Source organism: Tinamus guttatus, unplaced genomic scaffold, assembly GCF_059628265.1.
Source record: "Tinamus guttatus ecotype Peru unplaced genomic scaffold, ASM5962826v1 Tinamus_guttatus_pri_ptg000150l, whole genome shotgun sequence".
Taxonomy (NCBI): domain Eukaryota; kingdom Metazoa; phylum Chordata; class Aves; order Tinamiformes; family Tinamidae; genus Tinamus; species Tinamus guttatus.
In genome coordinates, this window is record NW_028288684.1 from 3,320,331 (window position 1) to 3,331,988 (window position 11,658).

Here is an 11,658-nt window from a genome sequence, read left to right on the forward strand (position 1 = left end):
ACTTCAATCACTCAAGTAGCCTCTATTTGGAAATGTGTTTTAATACCAAAAAGTTGAGGGAAAAAAAAAAGTTGGGATTCAAATCCTAAATAATATATTTGGATTCTTAAACAAATCAACTGCAAGTTCATCTTAACTGGCTGAAAATCTGAGTAGTCCAGCACTTGACTTGATTAGATACCAGCTGTTCTAATAAAAAAAAAGTGTTAGAACAGGAATAAAATGTAAAATTACATTTTTCTTCATGGATTTATTTGCTATTTCCCATTCAATACTTTTAAAATTTACTCCATTACAAATGAAAATGTCATTCATTTTTAAACAAATACTCTCTATTACATAACTTCATGTATAAGAGGTTGATCCTTCACAGGAATTCAGCAAACCAAGTTCCAACTCTCAGTTGCATACATTTTCCACTTCTAATTATTCTCAAAAATATTATTTTCCATTTAACCCCTTTGGAGCTTTTTTAAACGTTAATGCAGAATGGTGAAAACTTCAAACTTTCTCAACTTGCAGCTAATGAATATATAGCAGTGGGATCACCCAATTTGCACTTCTCAGAGTGACTTGTTCAGTATTTGGATGGGATTTTGTCTTTCAGCTTTAGTACAAGATTCTTAGTGAACTTAAGCTTCTCATATCCCTGAGCAATGGCTATTAGGTCAAGTCACTGGCTGAAATCTGGGACTATTACACAACTTCTACAAAAAGTAACTGACTGACTTCAGTGATTGTCATCAGAGGGTGACTTGAGAGTAAACTATTACATAGAAAAATGTTAAGTTAGTGGAAGACTTTGGTAGGGAAAAGGATGCACAGGTACATATGAATATAAACACATTTCTATATAAAAAAAAACTTTAAAATGTAGTTTCTAGAAGAATGGAAAATCAGATTCCTCCAAATTTGCTCAAATATTTGCAGATACCTAGGTAGCTCAAAACCTCAAAAGTGCAAACATGAAACAAGTAAAATACATAGCAGCAGCAACTTTAATCTTCATTTTTAACAATGATACTCTTTATGTTCCTTTAAAAAAAAAAACTTATTTCTCCTTCAGCACAAGAGTCATCTGTAGGGCACTGATCTGTTCTGATTACACAGATGCTCCTTGAAACTGTTGCTGCCTTTGTTCCAAAGCCTGCTGACTTAGCAGTCGCTGTTGTTTCTGCAGAAACTGCACCACTTCTGGACTTCTTAGAAGGGACTTGAAGAGAGAAAAAACATATTTTACATTAAAGGAACTCAGTCATTTTAAGGACATATCACATTGATTATATTCCATATCAATTCTATCTCAATTTTAATTCTATATCAATATGCACATTGGCAATATGAGTCAATGAAATGTTCAAAAATTACAAAATATGCTCACAAAACTACATCAAAGTCAGAAGTCCAAAACCAAGAAATTGTTTCATAACATAAACAGATAACCAGAAGCAGCATTTGTGCACATTCTGAAAGCAGATTCAGAACAAAAAAAAAAAAAAGTTACAAAAAAAAAGGTAGAAAATAGAAGTAAACTACTGACATACAGTCAGTATTGTCTACATTCATATCAGGTTATAAGTGAACTGATATTATGTTCAATTTTATTTTGTTTTCTAGCTAACTTCTACATTCTCTATCACATTAAAGATCTATTCACTGATCTGGTTGTTCGCGGCACATGGTCATTTCACTGATGTAGCCAAAGAGTTTACAGAATTGCAACCATGAAACCCAGATTTACATCCAAGAGAACAAGCAGATTTCTGGGCAGGTCTAGAACTGCAAGCTCTCAGGAGACAACTCTGCAGAGATTACAAGTGAAAACAAAAATTCAGTATATAACTTCTAGCAGCACTGAAGTAGTAAAATAAGCAAGGACCACTGAAAAGTTACTAACAAACAGAAGAACAGAACTTCCTGAACAGATGTGCAGCCCTTTTTCCACAGCTTGCACTAGTTTTCTCAGACCCATCACTCTACAGAACAGTTCTGCACTAAGCAGCTCTTCATCTGCTGGTGTTTGATGCCATTTCAGTGCACCTTTTGCCCTATGCCTACCACCCGCTGCAGCCTCAGAAGCGAGAGGCTGCAGGATTCTCAACAAGAATCCCTCAAAGCTGCCTCCTGCAGCTGCCACTTCTCACTAGAAGCCTCCCTGTCCACAGCTCCACAAATCTCAGATTCTCGTGGCCCTTGCCTTGGCTTTCTACATCTCTATGCCGTGAAGGCCCCAGTGTCCTGGCACAAAAAGTTACAAATATTAACTAGCCCAAAGACTGTCTCTTCTGTGCTTGTTTTAACTTCATGGCAAGTACTGAATGCTTTGCACTTCTGAGTGATAAACCTGCAGGCAGCTACCAACAACATGCAGCAACTTTCATGTGCAGGCATGGAGCAGCCTTGGATGCAAACAGGCTATGGGAATTCTTTCCAGGTCACCATGTATCCTCCAGGCCCTGGGTTGTGCTGATGTATGTAAAAGAAGTAATTCTAGAAAGAATCATGCTGAACAACAGAAACCAAGTCAGACAAGGCAGCAGATCAAGAAGAATCTGAATCTCATTTCCCCAGAATGCTGTTAAGGAAATCCCAACTCTTGAAGCGCCTTGACATAATTTTGTTCAGAAAGTTTCAACATCTGTTTATTTTAAGGGCTCCTGGTTTCTAAAAATATATTATTGCATTAATAAAAACTTTTCAAATGTAATTAAAAGACATATAAATATCATCATTAAGGGAAGAGGCCAATTCAGTAAGTGTGGCATGAAGAACACCAGTGATATGTTTTTTTATTATTATTATTATTTTTATTTCTTGTTAAACCTGTACAGCTGAAGATATCACTCAAGGTTTTAGAAATAAGCATTAAATAGATGCCTTTACTGAAAAAGGTATTCAAAAAGTTTATTGTGTTTACTTAAAGATATCTGTGACTTTTCTTAAAGATTTATTTTCAAATTTCCAAAGAGGACTACAGAACTTTAATGAGGATTATTACATTGCTTTGTACAGCTATCAGGAGGAAAATGTAAACAGAACTATTAGCTTTTTGGAAGATTTTAAAAACTGATGAAGGAGAAAGAGCTACAATGAAGATGCCAAAGCAACAATAAGCATCAAATTCTTTCCCTTTATTTGGCTGAATTCTTCAGTTAGCCACAGGAACGTTTGAAAATTAAGGCACATGTCATTCATGATGTCTACAAACAGGAAAAGTTAAGAGTTTTCTTACAGGCAGATGGTTTTGCCATCAACACGTCCATGTATGATAACAAATCCAGGACTCCAAAAACCACACTACGGAGTAAAGTTTGCATCAGACTGTTTTATATGAAAATTTACGAGTTTCATTAATAAGTTAAAAACATCTCAGTTACATTAAAGAATCAGCTTTGCTCATTTAGTACTGCCTAAATATTCAACTTCAGTTAACATGGCAGCAATCAAGAAATTCAGTTATCTTAGTATGCCCTGTGGAGAGGCTGAAACACATCTTTATACAGTGTATTTTAGACTTGAAAATTTGCATGTATACACATATGTACAGACATTAGACTAACTGATCTTATATGCTGCCTTTATTGATTTGAGTTCAAAACCTTTAGGAAAACAAAACTTACCAGCCTCTTTTGATTTAAAACTTGTTCTAAAAGACTAGGTTTTGCCGGGCGATCTCCAACGGATCCTGTTCTCTGTTTTGTGGCAGAAACGGAACCTTCAACACAATCCTGGACATTAAAAAAAATACAAAATGGATAAGTGAGGTAACACAGTGCAGTACAATGCCACATTTACTTTTCATCGCAGAAAAGTCCAAACAGTAAAGGATACATTTGCCTTATTAGTCTGCAGAGAAACAGATGTCTTTCCCTCCTTTTGCTACTGCTATCTGAGAGTTAGCCTCCTTTCCACATTATGTTCACTCTTCCATCAGTCACAGTGAATACTACTCAGCAAAGGCTGTTGAATTAATCTTCTAAATCTAACCAAGTTAAAATATGTAATTAATGGGTTTGATTTATCAATTACTTTTCTTAAGAATGGAGTCATTCAACACAGTCCTATTTCCAGCCTGTAGAAAAGAATTATCTGATGTTTGCAAGCTATAGGAATGACAATACTACTTTTAACGGCAAAATAAATATACAAGGAAATAAAAGAAGAAAAACCTGCATTACTGATACTTTATTTGCTCATTCAGAATTTTCAGAGTATTACTAAGAATGTCAAAGCCACAAATGATTGACAATAAAATCGCACACTTTTTAAGTTTATTAAGTTTATTCTGTTTTTTGTACAATCACCTGCCACGTGAATTAGACCATCTCTCAATGCAGTTCTAGAATCTACTGGACAGAAAAACATTTTGGTCTGACAATTTCAGTCGTAATTTTGAATCCTATCCGTACTAAGTCCTCAACTTCTGCTTTCTTTGACATCTTAAACTTTTCCCTGTCACCCTCCCACTACTTCCCACCACAAAAAGATTCTTAATACTTTCCTTCTACCTGACAGACCTCAGGCAAAAACAGAAAAAGTATCCCAGTATCTTTTGTTTCAACTGCGTCCATGGAACTACAACAAGAAACTTCAATTGAGAACCTAACTCTGGCCCACAAGAGACTGTCATGACTATTACAGCTATTAGGAGTTTACACGTGTTCAACTAAGGACTGGGACAAATACATGGAAGTGACATTGCTAAGAGCTACAAAATACACCAAAAAACACTCATCAAGTCTCCTGAGCTGCAATGGAAAGAACCTGTAAGAAATATTCTATGGCATCATGCCTGTCCTTTAACTTACTGTTTTATGGTGACCTCCAGAGTACATATGCCAGGTAAAAAGCTCTTTGGTGGCACTCCAATATTATCACAGAATCACAGAACTGTTGAGGTTGGAAGGGACCTCTAGAGACCATCTAGTCCAACCCCCCTGCTCCAGCAGGGACACCCAGAGCATGTGGCACAGGGTGGCATCCAGGTGGGTTTGGAAGATCTCCAGAGAAGGAGACTCCACAACCTCTCTGGGCAGCCTGTTCCAGGGCTCTGTCACCCTCACAGGAAAGAAGTTCTTCCTCACATGGAGGTGGAACTTCCTGTGTTTCAACTCGTACCCATCATCCCTTTAACTGTCACTGGCCACCACCAAGGAGAGTTTGGCCCCATCCTCTTTACCGTCTCCTTTCCTGTATTATTCTTTTTAGGAAAAAAAAAAAAAAGAGGGTAAAAAAAAGGGGGTTTTGACGGTTATCTTGCAGTTATATCAGTTCCTAGGTCCCAGTCACAAAACCCCAGCGGCCGCCAATTTGTGCCAGAGGCAACAGCAGAGGTTAAACTGATACACGGCAAGCTTCTTTCCCTCCGAGCACCACTACTCCACCCGTGCCCATTCAAGCACAAATCAGGAGGAGGAGGAGGAGGAGGAGGAAGGCCGGGCCTCACCTCGGCCCGCGGGGCCGCCGCCGCTCCCGCCGCGCTGCCGCCGCCGCCGCCGAGCGCCTGGTCGCTCTTCTTGCGCTTGTACTTGTCCTTGTACATCTTGTTGCGGTGCCGCTTGCACATCCAGGGCTTGCGCTGCTTCGCCACCTGCGTCGTGGTCTCGCTGCAGCCCTGGTACGTGCAGCTCTTGCAGCCGCCGCCGCCCGCCGCCGCCGCCTCGCCGCCCGCCGCCTCCTCCTCCTCCAGCTCCTCGGGCGAGGCGGTGCTCTCGCCGCCCGCCGCCGCCTCGCCCTCCTCGCCCTCCGCCTCGGGGCCCAGCTCGTAGAAAAACATGAGGCCGCCACTCGCGGTCAGCGGCGGTTCGGCCCCCGGCGGCGGCGGCAGCACCCCCCCTGCCGCCGCCGCCTCCTCCTCCTCGCCGCCGCACGGCTGCATCACGAGCAGCGCCAGCTGCGGCGGCGGCGACGAGGAAGAGGAGGAGGAAGAGGAGGAAGAGGAGGAAGGCGGCGCGGCCGAGCTGGCCCGCAGGGCGCCGCCGCCTGCGCAGCCCCCGGCCGCCGCCGCTCCCGCCGCCTCACAGCGCGCAGGCGCCGCCGCCGCGGGGCGCACCGCGCATGCGGGCAGGGCGGGTCACGTGGCTGGGCTGCGCGGGAGGGCGGCGCGCGCGCCCGCATGGCGGAGGGGCCGCGCGCGTGGGCGCCGTGTGCGCGGCTGCGGCAAGCGGCCCGACGGGGAAGGCCGCGTGTCCGTGGCGAAAATACACGGGCGTGCAGGGCAAATATCCCGCCTGCTGCACCGGCGCTTCCTCTTCCCCTGTCACAGGCACCGAGCCCTCCTCACTGCTGCGGGGCTCCCGGTGAGCCCGTGGGGACATCCATCTCCGCCATCACCCACTGCACTCCCTCTCTTTCTCTTGCTGTGTCCATGTCCTTGAGTGTCTGCCTTTTTCTTTGCAAATGTCTGTCCCAAAAGCAGTGCTGGCTCATTTGGGTCTCCAGCAGTTGCCACAACTGCCTTTTCCTGTCACTGTTAGGGTGAAGGAATATTCCTGTTTACATCTGTAGCCGTTCGGTTTCTCCCTTGGCCACCAGCAATGTCTCTCTTCCCTACTTGTCAAAATAGCTGGTGACATCCTGTGTCTCCTTGCGACTGATGGCAGGAATTCTGTTCACTTATGGCCAGGTGTCAGTTGTTCTATCTGCATTTCACACAGAAGTGCTTCTGTCTTTATCTCATATTTCAATACCACATACCCAACTAAGGACCTCAGCAAGAAGTGGGACTATGAAATTCTTATGTCCTGCATTGTGATGACCTGACAAAGAAAACATAATCTAAATGCAAATTATCCTGTAACCTTACTGCTCCATTATAAAATGAAAAGGTCAAGGAGAGCACTGGGGATTTTAAAACACGGCTTTAAAAGGTGCTTGAAAGATACAAGGGAATGGAAACGGAAGTCATCATTTCTAAAGCACTCTTTAGAAATAGTTCATTTGAAAAAGGAATCAAAAAGTGAATATAGGTAAGAGAGATATCTCGCCTTTATTGTGCCTGTAAAACTTAGCTGCATGCTGGGCTTATTCCTCCCCACCTCGTTTTGGGGGCTCAAGTCATACTGCCCAAGCGATAAAGTCACAGAAAGACTCGAAATCTCAGCAACTTTGGGACAGATGTTTCTCTTGAAGAGTAAGCAAAGAACGGTCAATATCTCACTTACATTAATTCCCAGACAATAATGAGTGCTGAACTCTTTCCATTAGTAGGTAGGGAAGCAAATGGCTTTAAGCTACTGTTTTCCGTTTGTTAAGATTTGTTTTTCTGGTAAGTTATAGAAGTTTCATGCTTATTTTTTTGAATGCTGTAAGCATCCCTTTTCACACTATTCAAGTATTCTAATTCCCAAGTACTCCAAGTACCTTCTAAATACTAGGAAGTCAGAAGCATATCAGCCTTAAGGATTAACATTTTTTTTCCAAACCAAAGAGATAGAAAGCCTAAATAGTCAAGTTTGGCTTGCATTACATATATTTTTTAATATGACAGGTAAAACGGCCATCAGAAATGGGTTCCTTTCCCCAAGCCTTTCTCATATCTCGTTGTTACATTTGACCTATGAGAGCAGATGCATTAAATAAGACTTCTAAAAGTAAATCTTTTGCACTTATTTGCCATTGTATTTAAATAAAACAGCTTTATCCACAATGTAATAAAAAAGTAAGATGAATATGCCCAGGATGGGGGTTAGAGAACATTCCTCGAATGACCTCAACAACTTTAATTACCAGAACACATCTAAAACCCAAAACAGTGTTTGTTTCAGTTGCTGAACAGACCTGATCTGGAGCCCATTTTGTTAGTCTCAGGGGTTGCGTTTGCAGGGAACGGATGGGTGTTTGTTGCTTGTAGCACGTGAGGAGTCACCGTGTCTTTCCAGGTGTTCTCTCCACATGCAGAGCCACTGTCCTTGAACATGTCCTGAGGGGTCTGGGTGAGTCAGGATGTGCTCCTCTGAGATAGGAACAGTTTCCACCTTGGCAGGGGTCAGCGTCTGCTAATTCTAGTGCTTGCTGTTTCACAGATTGATTTCCTCTCAACCTAAATCATTCGATTCATGCATTCTTCAAAATAACACGTCAAAAGATCTCTCTCTTGCCAAGAAAGTGTGGATAACAGAGAAGAGTATTCCTTAGGGTAGTAAAAGTGGCTTAGTTGCTTTTGCTTAATGAAGCAGTAAACCTAAATAACGGGATACATTTACAAAATAAAAGGGGAGAAAATATAATGAGCTCAGTTTTAACTATGAAGTGTTCTCTTCCTGTAGAATTAGAGTCTCGATGATTAAAAAAGTTAAAACTAGATGGAAGCAAAGCTCAAGATAAGGGAAGCAATTGTCTTTTGGCAGGAAAATACGTCAGATTAGCTGCACTGTCCATTGCTAGTGTCTGTAACTACCAAATGACAGCAACACATACGGTGTCTGAATGTCGGTATCTTCTCCTCCCTTTCTCGTGATGACTGGGCAGGATTCTCACCTTTGCACCCTGGTGCAAATACTCTTTTGTGCATCTAAGAGACTGTCACCTTTGGGTCACTCTTGGAATTACTCACACAGGTTTTATTCCAAGCACTAAGAACACTTCTGTTGACATTTTTACCTGGGTAACAAAATATATATTTTCGATTTTTGATTTTTGACTTAATAACAGATTTTTCACATAGACTTTTTTTTAAGTGTCCAGTTTTTCTGAAAGATTTTTTTTTCACACTCGTGAGTCCCCTTCATGAATGAGGATGGCTCCAAGCAATTTGCCGGAAGTTCTTTTCTCCAACTAGGGTTATTTTTGCACACTTTTTCATCGCTTTGTTGAAACTCTGAAATAGCAACTTTACAAAATCTTTCATACAGAGGTTTTCTGTTTTGTTTTTCAAATGGAAATTAGGGATTTGTGTTGATTTGTTCTTTTTAGGCAACCGTTCTTAAATGAGTAAGAGAATTGTTATCGTTTTGCCTTTATTGTGCTGCAGCAAAGGAGAGGGGAGAAGGGAATGACCCTCATTTCTGGAGAAGGGAGGGATGGAGGCTTAAAATGCTTGGAGGGAGGAAAGACAAAACTCTCTGGTTTATGAAATTACATGTTGAGAACTGTCACTCAGTAAGAATTTTAATTTCCTCATTTACATGCTTTGAAATCCCACACTTCTCCTTGGGAAAATAGTCAAGTTCCTAGCTTTTAACTCTCGTCATATTAACTTGCCACATTCTGCTCAAGGACATATTCCTGGTGTCCTTGAAATTCTTGCAAATAAATATACAGAGGGATTTTTTTGTATGAGGACTTCAGTGTGATCAGATTCAGAGTACCAGAAATGGAAAATAACTCACTTTGCAGGGGAGAAAGAAGGGATTCATGTATCTGTAGGGCCGAAGCATGGCTTCATCCTTAAAATGACTCATATGCTACTGTTTCTTCTCCCCTCTCTTCTCAGACTGATGTTAGAAGTCTTGTATTTTTAGCAATATTTAGAGGAGTAACATTTCCTAGCGCAAATACACTTTCTTTGCACTGAGGGCAAACAGCTGTTTCATCTTGACAACCAGGGATATGTCTAATTTGGACCTGTCTGCTTGCTGCAAACATCCAGGATTAACACAGCCTGCTGGAAAGTGCTCTGCGCCCCACCTGTTTTCAAAGCCATTCTATTAAAGCCAGATGTTTAAATAATTTAGTTGTGGAGGAGTCGCATCCCAGACTTTCATTTAGACCAGACTGGCTTCAAATACAAGAATCTAACAGAGACCCAGCCATTAATGAACCTTCAGAGTTCATAGTCACCACTTTACATCTCTAATTCTTACTGCCTTTATATTTCTTCTCTTCCAGAGATCTAGAATCAGCAGATTAGTTGGTTACGACACGGTCCTGGGATTGCTGGTTCATGTGAAATATTTCCATCTCAAACACTGACCCTCACACAACATCACCTCAGTCATTTGTCTTGATTCACACTCTCTATACATATTGGCATTGCAGCTACATCCATCTGCTACAAGATTCTCTGGGAAATTATCACAGACTTTGTAGCACTTCGTCAAGAGCCATTTCTTAGGAAAAGGAGCCTGATGTAATTATTCATAACATGTGAAAGTCTTGAAACTTTAAATCTGTCCCTCTGCTTTTCTGCAGCATTGGCCCTTCACTGAGAGGTCCCTCTACGCTGCCTTATCCTGAGCTGAGGGGGGTCGGTAACTTCAGGTCAGTGCTGGGAGGATAGAGCTAGCTGGCAGTCTGCAGGATAAGAAAAGCACAGATGCAGATTTTGGGCCTCATTGGTGGTGATGAAAAATGCAAATGCTGAGCTTTGGATGGTGAGCGCAAGCTGGGAGTTTAGATCGTTGTGCTCCTCTGAAATCAGCTGTATTACAAAAGATTTTTAGATGAAAAAAAAAAGCAATCTGCTCTCTCATTCATTTTCAACAGGCACTATTGTTGTGTTAGTTGTTAGAACAATATTAATAAAGCAAGCCTATGTCTAAATATGCCTTTTTACTATCTGGGTTGAAGGACTGTTAATTGCCAAATTCAAATCTGTTTTAAAGCCTGAGCAGCCACACTGAAATTAATAAGAACAAACTCCACCTGCCAATTTCCACACATTTATGCAAATACTGCTCAGTGCAGATTTTGGACCTGCAAGCCATTTATTTATTGACAGTCTGTTCAATGAATCAAACCTTAACATCAAAGACTTGCTTATTCAGGCAGTGTCTGGAATATCCATCTTGCTTTTAGAAAAAGAAAAAAAGGAACATTAACAGAAAATCAGTCACCACTCTCGGCAGCAATCATATCCCTGAAGGCTAATAATTTATTTTAATGTGTTTGGTCCTCCTAGTCTACCCGTGACCTGCATCTCTTGTTACAGGGGTAAGAGTGTCAGATGCTGCAATGACATGACCAATTACAGCTGTGTTTAGCCTATTTCCACTGGAATCAGAAGTGAGGCTGTGTATAATACCCTGAATTTCTTGGTAGCTTGCTGACAGGCAGGACTGCCAGCAGTAATTAGTGTATCAATGTAATACGAGAGGTGCTCTTTAAACTGTGTCTAACCTTACTAGTCTTATCTGCCTTTTTTTGCTCCCATATGATAAACTGTACTTAAAGGCCTTTCAAATATCTCCCAGACAGGCAAATCAACAATATTTTAGATCTTTTAGCTGTTTGTATGATAACAAATGCATCATCTCATTATCTTAAAAGTGCAGAACATCGAGGAGGGAAGTCTTATGGAAGCCGGTGCTAAGACATTGCTAAACTTTATAAAAATTCTTTAACACAAGAGATACTGTACTGAACACAGAAGAAATGGTTTGCGCCACAATGGGATAAAGAAGAATTAATTACTAAGTGGGAAATTAGTGATTAGTTGAGCACCAGTAACCATGACTAATAGCAACTAGTGTGGAAAAGATTCCCCTAAGCAGTAATTATAAAATACACGCTACATGCACAGCGTGTTTATATATATAAGAATATATTTTAAGAAGATTTTATTAGCTAGTTAGAAAAGACACAGTATCAATCTATCAAAAGGGACAACTTTGGCATACAACCAATCTTGGCACATTGATGAAGCCACGGCAAGATTAAGGAAAAAAAAAGATACATAATTAAAAGTATTTAAGGAGATACAGCTAGCAATAAATGTAA

General features: G+C 41.1%; 1 protein-coding gene across 2 annotated transcripts; it reads right to left on the reverse strand.

Moving 5' to 3' along the window:
- Positions 1–1,045: 1,045 nt before the first annotated feature.
- On the reverse strand, positions 1,046–5,920 carry RFXAP (regulatory factor X associated protein). Of its 2 annotated transcripts, XM_088522121.1 has the most exons (4): positions 5,726–5,919; positions 5,447–5,659; positions 3,621–3,728; positions 1,046–1,213 (listed from the first exon to the last, which is right to left on the reverse strand). In XM_088522121.1, exons 1-4 carry the CDS (start codon positions 5,876–5,878, stop codon positions 1,103–1,105), a joined length of 585 nt encoding a protein of 194 aa, XP_088378247.1. In that variant the 5' UTR covers positions 5,879–5,919; the 3' UTR covers positions 1,046–1,102. The 2 variants fall into 2 exon arrangements, with proteins under 2 accessions (XP_088378247.1, XP_088378246.1); XM_088522120.1 differs by having other exon boundaries at positions 5,447–5,920.
- Between the last annotated feature and the right edge of the window lie 5,738 nt (positions 5,921–11,658).

Bases quoted from the DNA above. Each gene is read 5' to 3' on its own strand.
- RFXAP (XM_088522120.1), bottom strand. From the start codon at position 5,878: ATGCAGCCGTGCGGCGGCGAGGAGGAGGAGGCGGCGGCGGCAGGGGGG. The intron at 3,729-5,446 runs GTGAGGCCCGGC...TTTAATGTCCAG, and splicing joins CGGCGGCCCCGCGGGCCGAG to GATTGTGTTGAAGGTTCCGT. The intron at 1,214-3,620 runs GTAAGTTTTGTT...TCTCTCTTCAAG, and splicing joins TTTTAAATCAAAAGAGGCTG to TCCCTTCTAAGAAGTCCAGA.